Raw genomic sequence first — 16444 nt, forward strand, 5'->3', positions numbered from 1 at the left:
ACCTTCATTTTCTGCCCCAGTCCTCTGCCAAGGGCTTACTGTAGCCACTGGAGTCACTGCATCCCAAACGGCACAGTTCATACTCCAGCATATTAGCGTTACACCTACCTTCTCTGTGCTGAAGTGGGAAGCAAGGAGGTCAGGGCTCGCATACTTTTGTCACATTTTCCACAGACACAGTAAATTCTGGCAGAGGGATAAGATGGGCCACTGGGAGCAGCAGTAACTTTAAATTGCAGCAAAATTTGAAAGTGGATTTCTGTCAACACTCCTTTTCCAAGAGAAATCAAAGCAAATGAGATGTCTGTCTTTCTCCACTAAGAGATTTGTGTCTCTTCTAACTGATCAGTAACATCAGCCTGTTAAGACTTCTAGCAAAAATAACTTCATCAGAGCTCTTTATCTTAACCTTACCTACTCTAACTCTTGTATACTTTTATCTTACCTCTATTTTACGTCATCTCATATGTGAGAACTTAAGTTTTTGCAGACGGACAATCCTGTCATTCAGTTTGTACAATGCTTTTCCCAGGGAGATCCTGTGCCACAACTGGGATTTTTAGCACCACAGTAACAAAAACTGTTATCTGACTAAAACTGCACTTCAAAATTCCATCAGACTCAAGGACAAAATGTTCAGACCCAGGGCATAATCTTATAAGATAAAAAGCTCTGCTCATTGAAAGCCGGGTAATTAAGAAAAAAAAAAGCACACATCTGAAGAATAATATTAGCTCTACAAACAGCTGGACACCAGCAGCTGGTGATGTGCAGCTGCACAACGTGTTATGCCCTTGATGTTCTACAGATCAGAAACATATTTTTTTTTCCTTAAGTTGAAAGCAGGGGACCCAAATTTAAAAAATAATTTAATCACCTTCAATATCTCGTGAGAGGGTTACCCGTACCACCTGCCCACAAAGGCTGCATAAGATGGCTACCGAAATCAGTGTGAAACAGTTCAGTTTGTATACCAAATCCACACTTCTACACTCAAGACTGCCTCGAAACACAACAATATAGTAAAATCAAGTCTGTAGCCACAATTCTCTTCCTCAGCCATCTTGGGGAAAAATAAGGAGTTAGTTTGTGGTCAAACTTACAAATATTAGACGCTGTCTAGCACTGTGTGTCCTTAAAATATTTTTCACTCGTTTATGGATCTCATCTCCATTTGCTGGTGTAGGCCAACCAGAGTTAAACCTGAAAGAGGAAGAGAGAAAATAAACCAACAGAAGAAATAGTTCCTTGTTAAAGCTTTTGATTCTGATTTTTTTTTTTTTTAAATTATGAAGCACGCATTGCTTCCTTCTATTTGGAACATATACAATGTTTAGATTCGATTCTTTCTCTCCTCTGGAGCACAACTAAAGAAAGATTTCAAAGCCATGCATAAACAATATGCATTCACAGTCCCAACACAAGATACAAAGCAGACAGAATGTTGATAATTTTGTAACTGAATATTTCTGTAATGTTTGTATTCTCTCTACAGAATAGAAAAGCTATGCATTTATTCTATTCCCAGTGATCAGGTTGCATTTTTCTCTTTTTAAAGGAAGTACTACACACATGAAATCATTTCCACCGGGCTAAACCAACAGGAAGATAACTCCAACATGTGCAAATTGGAAAAATCCATGGAGTTCAAAACCTGCAAATTCACAATCTTTCCTAAACACAAAAGTAGTGCAAATTTCACAAGACAGAACTGGATTTTAAGTTGCTTTTTTACATTAAAAGCAAGGTAGCTCGCTTGATACGTGTCACTAAAAAACTCTGGATTTATTCTTTCATGTTTTACAGCACAATTCTTCCAGTTTACACAGGAAAATTCTCATCTTTCTCATTAAGCTCAGAAGCTGGCAGAAATTTTTATGTCGATACTTATTCTCAGACTGCTAAGGAAGGCAGATAACATTTTAAGGATAGGATTATTTACACACCAACCTCCATATTTCAGTACATTCAAAAATACATTAGTAGAAAGGTGTAAGACTAAGGCGAAGCAAGAATTCACTGAGGAACAGGTATGAGATTGTGTAAAAAAAAAAAAATCATCAGAATCACAGAAACAAGACACCTGATGTGGTATCATGCTCATGCAAAAATGGGCTATCAGCAGAGCTGCAAGCTGTAGAGCTGCTGCAGACCTCTGCAATTTGAGCTAATGGAATGCTGCATCTAGCAGCAGCGCGGGGCTGCCATGCTCTGGGAGGACTGGAAGCACAGGAACAGAGACATGCTTTGATAGCTGGCATCATGAATTTGATGCAGCAGAGAAATTTCATGACTCTGAATCCTGAGATTCTGCACTGGGCTCTGGATAGTTTTGAGAGACTGTAAGCCCTTCTGCCCTTTTCTGTCCTCTGGCTACCATTGCCCGTTGTCACATTCCCTGCACTATCCAGTCTCTCTCTCTACAATTCCCAATGTGATTGCAAGATGCTAAATTCATCCTCATCAAACTTCTAGAAATTTTGGCCAAAACAACACAGCTTCTTACAGAAGAAAAAGAACCAAGTGCACACATAAACCTTCAGTCCAAAACAAGTAACCTGGCAAAGTTAAAAGTAACCAAAAACAGGGTCTTGAAAACGGGAAGCGCCAAGCTGCCTTAATGGTTACAGACAGGGCTGGGAGCAGCTCCCAGTCTTTTGTATCATTACTTCTATTATAAGAGAGAGAAAAAAATAAAGCAGAAAGTTATCAGCTCTCTGCTTCTGAGTAAATTTCTTCTGCTTTCCTGTATCCGCCTAACTTATTTGAAATTACTTCTTATTGTTTACCTCTCCCAAAATCTATCTTTGTTCTAAACAGCCCCAGTATTTTCAGCCTATCTACAGGTTTTCTTACATCAAATGACCCATTTCTGAATGCTTCTATTTTTTTTTTCCATGAACAGGTGCCAGGAAACCACACAATATTGGAGGGATGAATCATATAACCTATAGGGAGATGTATTTTCCATATTTCTAATTATATTTAACATTGTTTATCTTTGTTCCATCACTGCACACCAGGCAAGGATTTTCACAACGTTTGCTACAAGGACACAGATATCAGCATCCTGAATATCTACAATTCATTTACAATATCTACAATTCAATAGCATGAATAAGAAATCCATATTATTCAGTTCTTTTGCCTGCTAGAATCTAAAAATCTGTTACGTTACAAGAACTCAAATAACTTTTCCTAAAAGAAAGCAAGTATTTTGTGAATTTGGTTTGGAGGCGGAAGAGGGGAGGGTTTGCCATTAAAAAGGTAGAAGTCTAGGACACTTAAGCAGGCAGGATCATTCCTTTCCCTAACACAGTTGAACCCATATGATATATTGCATTACAATGCATGCACTGTATCACTAGCAGTATGCTGAATAAAAACCTGCAGTCCTGCTAAAATACCCTGCTTAGAATGAATCAGATCAGGCAGGGGTTGAAAACAATTTATAACAAAAGAAGAGGTACGGAAAAAGGGGTTGGAGTGGTACTGACATCTTACAACTTCCCATTAGCATTTACAGGCACCAATATTAAAGAACTTCTGCAATGCATGTTTAAAGCCTACATTCTAGATGCAGTAATAGTGGGTCGTTTCTCATTTAACAAATAAAAAATAGACCAATGAAAGCTTGGCATTTCCTCTTATTTATACAGCAGCTGCTGTTCTTCTACCATCCAGGTTACTGGCACTGAGAAGAGAAGTTAGAATAGATTGCCTCTGGGAAATAAATTTTATGAAATTCGTATGTAAGATTTTAGATCATTGCTATTAATCTTAAATTCACAAATATCCTTGGAGACAAATGTATTTGCTTTTATAAAAAGGAAAACCCAGCTTGCTATTGTATTCAATTATAGAAGACATGGCTACGTCTACAAGAAGATTTAAGTATTTAATTCAAGAACTATTAGGGGGTTTCTTTCTTCAGGTGATTTTATTAATCAATCCACTAGTGTGCGCTGTGGTATAAGAAATGTTACCCACTCACACATATCCCAAACTTAACATAGAAAAAAGAGAGACAGAGAGAGAGAGAGAGAGAGAGAGAGCGAGCGCGAGATCAAAACCTTAAGTAAGATTAAAATAGTATCAGTTTATTTTTAATTACTTTTGCTAGTATCGTTATTGTCTAATTTTAGTAATAACTATAAAGTCTAATCCACATTCTAAGTCATAACATTAATATTTACACCAACCAAGACTCAAACTAAAATAAAATGATGCCTGAAATGTAATATCCATAATCTGAAGTGAAACCATTTCATGACAGGCTAACTCTCGTATTGGAGATGTTTTATAAAATAGGCCTTTGAGCACAGCTTCTTAAACTATAAATAAAGGTTTTTCATTTGCCAGTAATATATTTTAAAACAACTAGCTACTTACATACGTGATTAACGTGTCAGTATTGTATTGCAGTGTTGAAAGAAAAGTCATTTCACTTCAATGACTGTTTGTCCTGATAAACAAAATTAACTTCTACAGCTGTATTCTTTGTCATACTTTCAATTTTCCCTGGGACTCACAAACATTCTGCAGTTACATCAGTTTAAATTGTTTATTGATTCCAATAGATTGTATAAACACTTTGGAAATATAGCTCAGTGACCTAGAAAAAGCCAGATCAATCAGAGAACTTCTCAAGATTAATTTCAAAGATGTTGTGTCGAGTATGATCAAGGAAACAGAACCATTTTCCCTTGTAATATGACTAAAGACATTTATTTTCTTTTATGAGATAAGGATTTTTTAAGGTCACGCAGACATCATCTACCTTGATGGGAAAAAAGAAGCCAAGCACAGTCTAGATCCTGTGCTAAAGATTGAAGTTATTTTCGTATATAATTTTATCTATTAGGATGAAATAGTCCATTACAAATACAAACAGAGGATACATCTATCCACATAGTCCAGTCAAACAGCAGCTTGTGAACTTGAGAGCTGTAGCAAATAGGAATTTTCAAATGTCAGACAATCCAATCATACACTTGCACACAGCAAAAATGTTAATATCACATTGCAGCAGCAGATATTAATACTTTTTTTTTCATCAGTAGAATTAATGCAAGTCTACTGAAGAATATTTGCAATGCCTAACATGACCCCCTCCCCACCATCACACTTCCCAGCCTTGTGAACAACTCTGTGCATGTGGCCTACATGAAGAATTCATCAGCTTCAAAGACGCAGACTTCACGCTGCGCAAAACCACATACAAGGACAAACTGTCACAGGACAGAAATCAATGAAGCACGGTAGTACCACATTCACAATTGGAGAGAACGCTCCGCCTGTAATTGGGAGGAAAGGGGAAGAGGGAGGACGAAATAACTCTTAGGCTAAATATAACCTGAAAAACACAATCTACAAGACCTTACACATGGAACAAGAGAAACTCGCAAGGAAACTAAACATATTTAATTCTGAAATTGAAAAAGAAATCACAGATTTTATATCCAAGCAGGCATTTAAGCAGAATTCACATTAAGTGGAGAAGCTACTTTGTTCTCACTTAACAGGTCATGAAATGGTAATTCAGTAAGATGAAATGTGTTATCAGTATATACTGGTATATATGGAGGCACAATAAGAAGGCTGGACTACACTTAAGAGTTCTACTGGTCTGTTTAGTAAATAGTAATTTATTTTATTTTATTTTATTTTTTTTTAAGGACTGCTGATAATAAACCTTGGCATAGATGCAGCTTTACCAGTGCAAAATTGTTTTAGAGACTATATTGGTACATATAATAAAATATATGTAATAAAAACATGCCAACACAAACATCCTTACATTCTTACAGTATTTGCGCTGCAGGAAGTATGCAGCTTTCACTGTACCAGGATACTACAGTGAAAGAGAACAATCACACACGGACAAGGCCTTAAGTGATGGCTTCAGGGTCTAAACATTTGAAAGCAGTAGCTGGCAGCTTGCTTGTGTATCCAATTGCTCTCCCTCTTCAGTAAGAAAAACAAAAAAAAAAGTAAAAGTACCTCAACCTTTCTAGTTTCTCTTACTTTCAAAAGCCCTGCTTAGAGCTAGGCCCTGAAGCACTAGAGACATGTTCAGAGCAGAGTTCCCCTACTGAGCTTCCTATCGAGGCCTTAAAATGGGGCAAGTAGAATGAAAAAGACGACCAAGGAGTTCAAAAGGGTCCTTTTATGCCCCACCACCTGCTCCCTAAGTGGAATCAAAGAATAAATTATCCTCAGGTAAAAAAGTGCATTCCAAGTAGCAGACAACTTCTAAGATTTCAGGGAAGGCCCAGTACTCTAGCTGGGCCATTCTCCAACAAAGCAGCCCTCAAGACATTCTAGTAACTACATCATTACCTAATTTGTGTCATAAATGGGCTACACTTTCTTATCCTCTTTGGAAGCTTTTCCATTGCCCCATCTTCTCTGAATTTCTGAATTAATTCTCTCATTTATATACAGAACAATTTTGACAATAATCACTTTCAAATTTACCTCCCTGCGGCAGCAAAATCAACCGATTAGATGACAAATAATACAGAAGTTGGTCAAAGATGACAAATAACGTAGCAGTTGGTCAAAAATACGAAGCAAGGCTTATGTGCTGCTTAGTCTTTGCATTATATGATATGAGATAAGTGATCTTCAAGGGCTAATTCCAGAGGCCAACTTAGCAAATGCAAAATAAGTAAACTTCCCCAAGAGGTGACATAGATAACAAACCCCAAAGATTTAAGAACAACCTTACTACCAAAATTTGCTTGACAAAGATCAGAAATAATTAGTTTTAAACAGTTAGAATCAGGCAGGAAACCTAGTTGCAGCCTCTCCCTAGAGCAAGCTATTTTCTAAAAAGCCTGCTAAATTTTTCAGTGCTCTACTTCCTAGTAGAAGGCTCTCAAAACATAGTTGCATAATCTCACAGAAGTAGAATAAGCCCTATCCTAGGATACATTCCACTTTCCAAAATATTCGGTGAATTACTTGCGGCTTAGATATTGCTGTGTGACAAAACGAAAACCCAGTATCCTGGGGTAACATCTCAAGACCACTGAAGCGAAAGCTTTGATAACTATCATTTTCAAGGACTTCACACAGGAGCTAATCTTTTATTAGTAATATCTACCTTTATGTTGATATTCTCCTCGAACCTGGAGAAGGATATAAGGCAGAAAGATGGTAGTAAAACAGTATAGGAATGCTACAGAAGGGCATCTGATCCAGATGGGCAACCTCTGTCTTACTTCTAATGAAGATTAAGATTTGTGTTAAATTTTGTAGATGAGACTACACTGCGGGAGCTTCGACAGGAAAAAAAATCAAAAAGACATCAAGAGGGTCTTCACTCTGAGAGTGATTACTCTGCAAATCAATAATAAAAAACAAAAACAAATCCTGCCATGTCCAGAGTAGGAAAAAGAATCCCTTGATCCCAAATGCATGATAAGTAGCTTTGCCTCTCAGCATAACAAAAATGGCCAAATACTTCTATGACTGCTGTAAGCTCTTGAGAAAAGCATTTCTCTTGTGCCAGCAGATAGCTCAATTCAGGGAACTTCTGTCCTTAGCTTAAAGAATCCACTTCACTGTTTCACCTTTTCTGTACAAGAGAATGACTTCAGCTTGGTATTTTCCTTCAGGTTTCAATACCACAAGGAAGGCTTAGCTTACAAATCCCCAGGAACAAACACTGCATTCCAGGAGAGCATGAAGATGTACATGCACTAAGAAAGCAAGGGCTGGACTTGAATTTTGTTTTCCTGCAGCAGTGCAGAGAAATTTCAGTTCTAATGCTCTTTCTCAAAACATAAAAGATACTTACCTATACATAAACGACCAGCCAGGCTTCAGGAACATTTTAACTGCACTGACTTAACAGCCAGACACCATGGACAGGAGCTAAAGAGTGTGCTTGTACCACAGCACTGTATAAGAGCTAGATTCACAATGGGAAGTAGCACAGCCACACGACTACGTCTCGTGTCAGTCTTGCCACATAGACCTTTCCCAGGTGACCTAAAAAATGAAAAACCTAAAAATAAAATGTAAAATAAACACTCTAAACTTTACTACCTAGCAGGCTGGCAGAAAGGGACTGGAAACTGCTAAAAAGGATGCAGAAGGGCTCGCAGGACTTATGCAAGACCCCATTTTCCACAACACTGAAAGGTATTGCAATGGCTTACCAACTCTTCAGCAGGGCTCTGGGGAAGAACTCTCAATAAGGCAGACGCTCACTTCACATTACTTTTTTTAAAAAAGGAAAAAAGGGAATTCAAGGGAGTGGGGGAGGGAGAGTAAAGTTTTATTTTGACTGTAGGTTGATTAGCATTAAAAATCTGCCTGGATATGCAAAGCTGTTTATCTTTGTAATTCAAAATAAAGTGCAGAAAATAACATGCAAATCACCGAGAGATAAGACACTGCAGTCTTGTAAATACACTAACATTGTTACACTTTCAGTAGTACTGATTTTCCCTGTATTCTTATAATCTGAACAGCAGCATTTGCCTGCATTTCCAAACACTGACCTCTGATCCATGTTTGTCATTCCAACTATAATTCTCAGTATAGAGGCAACTAAAGCAATCATTTTTTCAGTAGTACGAACATACAGATCAAATTTATTAGACTGTGCCCTTTACTTCCTTATTTTGAAATCTTGCTGATGACAAAAGTAAACGCTTACATCTTTAATATAAAAAAGATGTTACATCTCTACAGAGCTGAGAGCATTTGTTCTAATAAGAAGAAAAAGCATAATTTCACAAGATCACAAATCACTTCTGGAGAGGGGTTGGTAAAGAGAAAGAGCAAGAACATTCAGATGATTTCAAGATTAACTGGCAGATGACTAAATTACTATGCATATAACAGTAGCTCACAGCACATAAGACATTCCTGCTATCAATACAAGGGACCCTGTCAGCTTTAAGTACAATCCATTTTAAAAGAAAGCAAGCAAGCAAAAAAACCACTCTGGTTGAAAAGAGATTCATACCACAGAATGAAGGATATAAATGACCGTTACAATACCTCTTCTCCCTAGACATGGGTAACTAATGCACAGACAATGTCAGAAGAGAGTGGGAAGGTAGAAAACATGACAAAGAAACCTCCTCCAAACCCCAGATACATCCTAATCTCCGCATTACAGTTCACAAGAAATATTACATAGCATAACAAGCAAGCAAGTTTTCAAGCAGAGGAAGATGTTAAAAGAAGCACCAACTTGATCTTTATGAGTATTAAAAATTTAGTCGCCACCTGCCATCTGTTTTTTTTTTTTCCCAAGAGAAAACCAAGACAATTTTTCTATTCTGAAAAAGCAGCTACACATTAGGCTGTGCCGAGGCTATAAAATGTACCCTGTGAGCTTTCATTAACTGGGGTACTGATGGCATCAAGGACGAAAGAGCCGGGAATGAACATGAACTAGCCAAAGTACATCTTCAAGCAAGGTCTCGGAGAAAAAACATTTCAGCACTTAGGGCAGGCCATCAGTTCAATGCTCAGCTTCTCCCAATTATGTTAGGTATTTGGTTATTCAGGTCCAGTTTTGTAACCAAAGTTTAAGCCTTTCTAATCCCAGAAAGCCCTCCAGAAACTGACTGCACTGCACGTACAGTAGCAGCATCGTGCACCACGGACATATTCTACTCACCAAGAAGTAGGGAACACTCACTCTCCTTGGAGAGTCGGAAGACTTTGGTATGGAAAATCTGTTTCTTCTTTTGACATTTCTTACATCCCACCCTCATGAGACACTGGAACTGCTAGGCTTGCCTAAAATATTAGCCCATGGATTGAAATTCACTGAACTAAGGGATATTAGATGCTGTCTCCACCCCAACCCCATTGGGATCAGTGGAGGACTACTGAGAAAACCAATCTAAACATATCAATTAATGTAAGCAGAATTGCTTCAGGGGCCCACACTCCAACTGAAAAATTTCTTAGGATGCTCATAAAGCAAAGAGATTGAAAAATGATACACTGACTAGACTAAAGCTAATCCAAGCATGCTACAAACTCTAATCACACACTTGACTACAGCATAGCCACAAGTATATGCTTACAAACACTAGGTTGAACAACAGTCAGGAGGAAAAAATTTTCCAAATACCTCCAGAATAGTCTACTTGTAACGTATATTTAATCTATCTATGTTTATCCCTTCTGATAGAGGTGCCATTTAAGTATTCTCTGTTTTGGACATGTGATGGACATTGGGTGCTTGAAATCCGAGGCTTCATTTTTTCAGAGAGTTAGCAACACAGATGTCAAACACACTTTTCATTGCCAAATTATCTGGCTTGCACTCATTAAGTGGGAAGGTGATCAAAAACACAGCTCCAGAGGGCAAGACACATGACAGCACAGTTGTTGGGGAAAAATTCTCAGTCTCTTCAGCCTGCACATCTCCAAACATACAACCTACAGCCATGCAAATACTATTATCTGCTCTCATTAATGAGTCCAGAACTCCACAAAGAACAAAAACAAGTCATTACCTTTCCCTTAGAGAAGATCGACTTAGCACAGAACTTAAGGAATGCTTATGAAACGCCGAAGGTGTCGAACACATTAACGAACCAGCAGAACTGGACTGTCTGTTTCGTGGACCCGAGATCACATGCTCGTTACAGACATCAGAAGAACTATCAAAGTCTTTCCCATGAGCAGATTTTACCTGTATAAAAAAGTAAGCCTTGCTAAAGTTGATTATGCATATGAAAACGTATACTTTACAGGTTTTTATTTTTATAAATCAAAAGGATACAGGTTACCCGTAAATGCAAGAATATCTGTGTACTGAGGAACAATACTGACCTTTCTCAGAAGAGCCCTGGCCTAGAACGCAAGAAACCATTTCTGAACCCATGAATTCAATCAACAAGTGCCAACAGGTTGCGTTAGTATCTGACACACCATCCTATAGCAAAGTCTAGTGTTAATAGCCTTTTAATTGCCTTCTCTGCCTGCACAGTTTAAAGGTTCACCACCTCCAGGACCCTCAGAGATTGAGAACAATACCTGAGAGTCTACACGACATACACCTCAGATCTCTCTTCAGCTTGGGACCCCTTGTCCTTAGACTTCTGTTTCCCATTACTTGCCCTTGCTCCAGTGAAAACCCAGGGACACCTATTCATTTTCTACTTACCCTTCACTATACTAGGTTTCCACTTTTCCTCCTTTCAAAGCTCCTCTTAACCTGTACCATTGAAACGTCTCCATGGGTTACCTCATTCTACCTGGGAGGAGGACTTTTACGGCAGTGTTTCCCAAAGCCCCAAAACCAGGGAAACAAATCAGGATGTTCATTAACCCTTTCCAGGCTGCAGTCATGTATGGCAAATATACCCCACCACAACTTTTTAAGAGGTATTTGATGTTAGTTACACAGTTAAAGACCATTCAAACATAATCTGATGGTCAGACAAACTTTGACAAAAGCCAGTGAAAATAAGAGCTGTTTTATTAAATTCAACAGTGATTTCCCATTAACAGTTACATTTCACTGTGAGCAGTTCTCAGGTCCTCTGAAATTACACAATGCTAACTACAGCTAGTTTAAAGCTATATAGTATTTTGGCAACAAAAACATATATTCTTCTCTGTCTTGACTTTGTCGGAATTTACAGTGCTTAGGGGCATCAGGAAGAGGATGAATCATTCTGTAAGCTCAGCTATCTGCATGCTCCAAACAATGACTGCTGCTAATATTCATTTGTCCATTTAGAGGGGGAAAAAGAAAGATTTTAATTAAAATAGCCATTATGAAAAAAAAAATACTAGAAATTTTCTATTTCCTGTACAATTTCTCAGTTAAAACCATGAAAAAATCCATAGGTGGCACATGAATTCACATGGTACATCAACCTGCAACCCTACATAGTAAAAATTGAGAACCTTATAAAAGTGCGTTTAAAGGGTATCAAAGTTTATCCTTTTAATTCCTCTTCCTTCCTCTGCCCTGTATTATTGCTTTTACCAGTCATTAGGAAATCTACAGGGGCATACATAAAATAATTAAATACTGAAAACCCCAATATCTGCAGTACTTCAGAAACACAGGCAAAAACATCTAAATGAGGAAAGAAAAAAAAAACTCCAAGGAAATCCAGATATTAATCTTCAGATCCACTTAGTGCACAAGCAGCTAAGATCTGAAAAAGCAAGTATGGGAAATAACAGGCCATTGGCTTGCCATTTATACGAGTGACTTCTCACCATACTCTTCCAGAATTAAGTGTGCTCTGAAAATGATTGGGAAAGTAACCGTAAACTACTTTTAAAAAATCTTCTACAGCCCTGTCACAAGCCTTAATGCCAAGGAGAAGCAAGTCCTGTAACTACAGAAATGAATATTTTATAGCCTGCTAAGTTTCACATTTGTGTTTGTAAATCATCTGTCAACGGGGCTAGACTAAGTTATATCAGATTTAAAATTTCCTTTTGTCTTGTTTTTGATGCTCCAGTAGATACTTCTTCTGGATAAATGTTCAAAAATACCTACTACTCAGGACAATCCTCCTTACTCGGAGCTTCCCAAAAAATGATTCGTAAACAATGGCACTTTAGGGTACTCACTTTGGCTTTCTTGGGCCTGTAGCTGCCAAGAAGAGAAGGATCTGGAAAAGGAGAAAAAACAGAAAAGAAAAGAAAAAGAAAAGAACAAAAGAAAAGGTGCATCCCAGAATGAATTCAAAATAAAATTTTACTTCCCTAAGTTTTATGCAGTCTTTTATAAAATAGCTTACCTCTCCTTCCAAACAGCACTAGGGCAATTTATCATTGTTATACATTTTGTTATTCTAAACTGCCCCAGTAATATTTCAGCACTTTCTTCAGTCGAGAACAATGACTTTATATTTAATGCAATACAATGTTTACAATAATGCATCAGTATAGGCACTGCCTTTTGTACAGAGCCAAGTAGTACATTTGTTAAGCTATTAATTGCTTAAAATCAATATAAAGTAAAGCTCTACCAGTCCCCAAAATTCTCATTTACATTACGCTACCTTCCTAATCTTTTCTGAACAAGCTTCCCTACCACCACCTCTTCCTCCTCCTATCGCCTCTTCATTCTCTTCCATCACCACTGACCCATAAACATGAGTATGAAGCCAATGGAGAAACTATTACGTCTGTACCGGTTTAGGACACTTTACCATGTCAAAATATACTTCGCTCTTAGGGGAATGACACTACACCATGTCTGGCTTCTTGATAGGTTATATCAGTCTGCACTGAATACCCTCCTACTGTGACCCAAGATAAGAGGTACTTTTATGCTGCATGACAAGGTAAAGACATCCCTCTATTACCTACCTGCGCAAAGAGCAAAAAAAGAACAAACTGTACTGTCAGTAGTAAGATCTCTGATCCTAAGAATCTATGTTTTTCAGAAGCTACAGTTAAGCCTCAAGACACAGCCAAGTGACCTGTGAATCCTCAGGATACTAGCAGTAAAGTAGTTTTCAGTGTCTTAATTACTGGTCAGAGACCACCAACCCATTTCATAAGTACCTAACAGTACCAGGTGATAACAGGTCTCTCACATCATCCAGATACTGCAGCTTCATATATATGACTCCAAAGGGAATGTGAAACCTTTTAAATGCTACATCCAGTTCTATTACAAAGAATAAATGCGAAATAAATAATTTAAAATGATTTGCTATATAACTATTTATAAATAGCGAGGAGGCACAACCATAGTAAGCCAGAGCACACATAACAAAAATACTGGTGAGACTCATTAAAAACCTCATATTGCCAGACATATGAAATAAAATCAAGTTTTATGGTACCTTCTTAAATCTGTGCTGCCATGCCTTTTACAATACCCTCACTTACTGATACCAATGAACATCCAAGTGGATATGCAAGCACGTTCTGGATGCTCACTAATAAAGCCAAGTCACTGATCCACTATGCACAAATAGCGCTGAAATAAACATTATCCATTCTGAGGCAGTAAAACCCTGGAAAAAAACTGCAAAATGATCAATTTTGGAGTTGAACAAACTCCAAACCTGACCAACACACTTCCAGATCAAGGTGTAGATTTGTTCTACCATCCAACAACTCATGTAAACAAGTAGAGTGATTCTGTGAAAGTGAAAACAGAGCACCTAGCTGGACTTCAGTGTTTTCTGTTCCTACTTTCATATTATATAGAACTAGGTTCTGAGTCTCGTGAGGTAAAGAAACATCCAAAGCCTCCTTTGGAAGGAGTGGGGTTACTCAGCATTCTCACTATTCCTAGGAAGAAAGAACAGCTTCTTCACTGTTACGGACTGTTTTTCAAAACACCTCCACCAAACTACTGCAGGAAATAAAAGAATTAAAGGGAGATATAGTAGAAAATACTAACCATGATTTACCTTGGACCAGGCTTCCACTGTACTTTCTCGAGGAGGACACCAGGTGTGAAGTTCAATACCAGGACTTGGTTGTTCAACCTGAAGCAAAAATGCTTTTAAAGCACTCTGTATTACCCCTTTTCAATCTCTATACTTTTTTTTTAATCCCCGTTTTCCTCCATAAGACCATCTCCTTTCTAAAATAATTTACTCTTATTTAAATACTATTTAAAACTATTTTCACAATATTTTGTTCATGTGTTACATTCATATTAGCTTTACTATGCTTAAACAAAAGCACTGCTAGAAAGGTCTAGACAATTTTCGATGTCATATTGTTAAAAGAAAAAAAAGCTGATAATTTCTCCTTCATCTTTAATGTCTGTAATTTTTTAAACGGTTCTAGGTATCTCACATATTTACTCCAAAGAGTTAAGATCTCATCAAGTGCTGCTTTTCCTAATTAAAAAGTTAAATTTTAACATAATCTAATTTTAATCTTAATGTAACACAAAATCTCCAGGCCAAAACAGATCTCAACAGTAAAAATGCCCTAAAAAGAACATTCACCAAATCTAGAAAAAGCCACGACGTTTGGGATCTGGTACAATAAGGGACAAGCTTTCTCCTTTTTGTACAAATATAATCAAGCAATCAAAATCAATAATCAGTGTTTAAAGATGCAGTACTTAAACTGTGAAATTCACCTATAGACCAGAAAACATAAGAATTGATTAACAGGAGTTAAAAGAAAAAATATCTGTGAGACAGAGATTAACTGTTGTTTAATGAATGATTAATGGCTTATTAAGGCTAATCTGAATTTCTAAAAGGTACCAAAGAGCAGAAGAAAACTTGGAAGAGAATTCTAGAATTTGAGAAGTTATTACTAATTCATTTGTACCTAAACTATAAAAATGAAATAATGTGAGGAGCAAATTAATTAAATGCTAAACTATCTCAGTGGCTGTGATAAGTGTCCGAATTTGTAGACAAATCATAATGTCATAGCGAAAAGATAAACAATTCCATCTCTGCCCCTACAAATTCAAGGGAGGCTTCACAAATAGAGAATTACTGCAATCGTAAGAAATAGTAAGAGAGAACATAAACATATATGAGAACATGATCAGCCTCCAAGAGGCTGGGCATTCTGTCCCCTAAGCAGTAAAGTACTTAAAAAGACTTACTTTAAATAAGTACCTCATTCCAGAACAATTGTTTACATACGGCTAGCAACAAGTCCTTACGCAAGTGCTAAATTCAAGATACTTATGGACTCTGAGTCAAAGTGTAAGGGATGTAGCTCTTAGTAAAGGAAGCATTTCAAAGATCACAGAATGCCAGCATAACAAAAGTTGAAAGAGCGGCAGTATAGTTTTCATAACGTGACTAGACAGTCTTTCTTTAAAGTCTTACTCCGGCACTTTTAATACTAATATCAATTACTTTCAATTTGAATTTATACACCTATTATCCTGTCTAGTACGCTAGATGAAAAGAAACGGGGCCTTAGAGAATTTAACCAGTATATTCATAAAAAGAATTTGATCTTTGTCTGTTACTAATGCTGATAAAAGAATGTTTATTTTAGTTAATTTCACATTTAAAACATTATGTGGCAGATTGTTAAGGAGTGAAAAATATTCATCTAAACTAAAAACTGCATGAATTTTTGCAGTAATATTTAGTGAAAAACAATGTTCTAAGCTTAAGTTGAAAGCACTTTTTAGAGAATACGTACACGTCTAACTACAAACGGAGGTTTATCAGTTTCTCTTCTGAATGCAAAAGGTCCAAGGTTTAAATGGGCCAGTCGTTGTCTGGCTTCTTCTGATAGCTCACACATTCGTCTTTTTGTATATGGAGATGGAGAACGTGATTTAGAAGCTATTGTAGGCTGCTCGTAGTTCTTTGTTGCTAAGTTATGCCTGTTTTTCTCAGGTGAAAGTGTGTTTTTCTTTGGTAACCTTGTTTGCAATTTTCCATTGGGGGCTGAGTGATGTACCCGATTCAAATTATCCTAAAGCGAAAAGAGAAATTATCTGGTTTGACAGCAGGCAGAACAAAGATCACTGACA

At 37.3% G+C, this 16444-nt stretch overlaps 1 protein-coding gene across 10 annotated transcripts in view; it reads right to left on the reverse strand.

Moving 5' to 3' along the window:
- SPATA6 (spermatogenesis associated 6) overlaps positions 1-16444 on the reverse strand; it is a 47527-nt gene that overhangs the window by 13379 nt on the left and 17704 nt on the right. For 9 of the 10 annotated variants that reach the window (XR_011142607.1, XR_011142606.1, XR_011142604.1 and 6 more), the window contains exons 7-11: positions 16108-16386; positions 14375-14462; positions 12583-12623; positions 10500-10678; positions 1104-1203 (exon numbers count right to left, since the gene is read on the reverse strand). Coding sequence is in view for 5 of the 10 variants with exons in the window: in XM_068953084.1 (XP_068809185.1) it covers positions 1104-1203; positions 10500-10678; positions 12583-12623; positions 14375-14462; positions 16108-16386 (687 nt within the window). In the remaining 5 variants the exon portion in view is untranslated. The remainder of the gene's footprint in view (positions 1-1103; positions 1204-10499; positions 10679-12582; positions 12624-14374; positions 14463-16107; positions 16387-16444) is intronic. The other variant, XM_068953081.1, reaches the window with a different exon arrangement.

This window comes from Struthio camelus, chromosome 8, assembly GCF_040807025.1.
Source record: "Struthio camelus isolate bStrCam1 chromosome 8, bStrCam1.hap1, whole genome shotgun sequence".
In the NCBI taxonomy this organism is placed as follows: domain Eukaryota; kingdom Metazoa; phylum Chordata; class Aves; order Struthioniformes; family Struthionidae; genus Struthio; species Struthio camelus.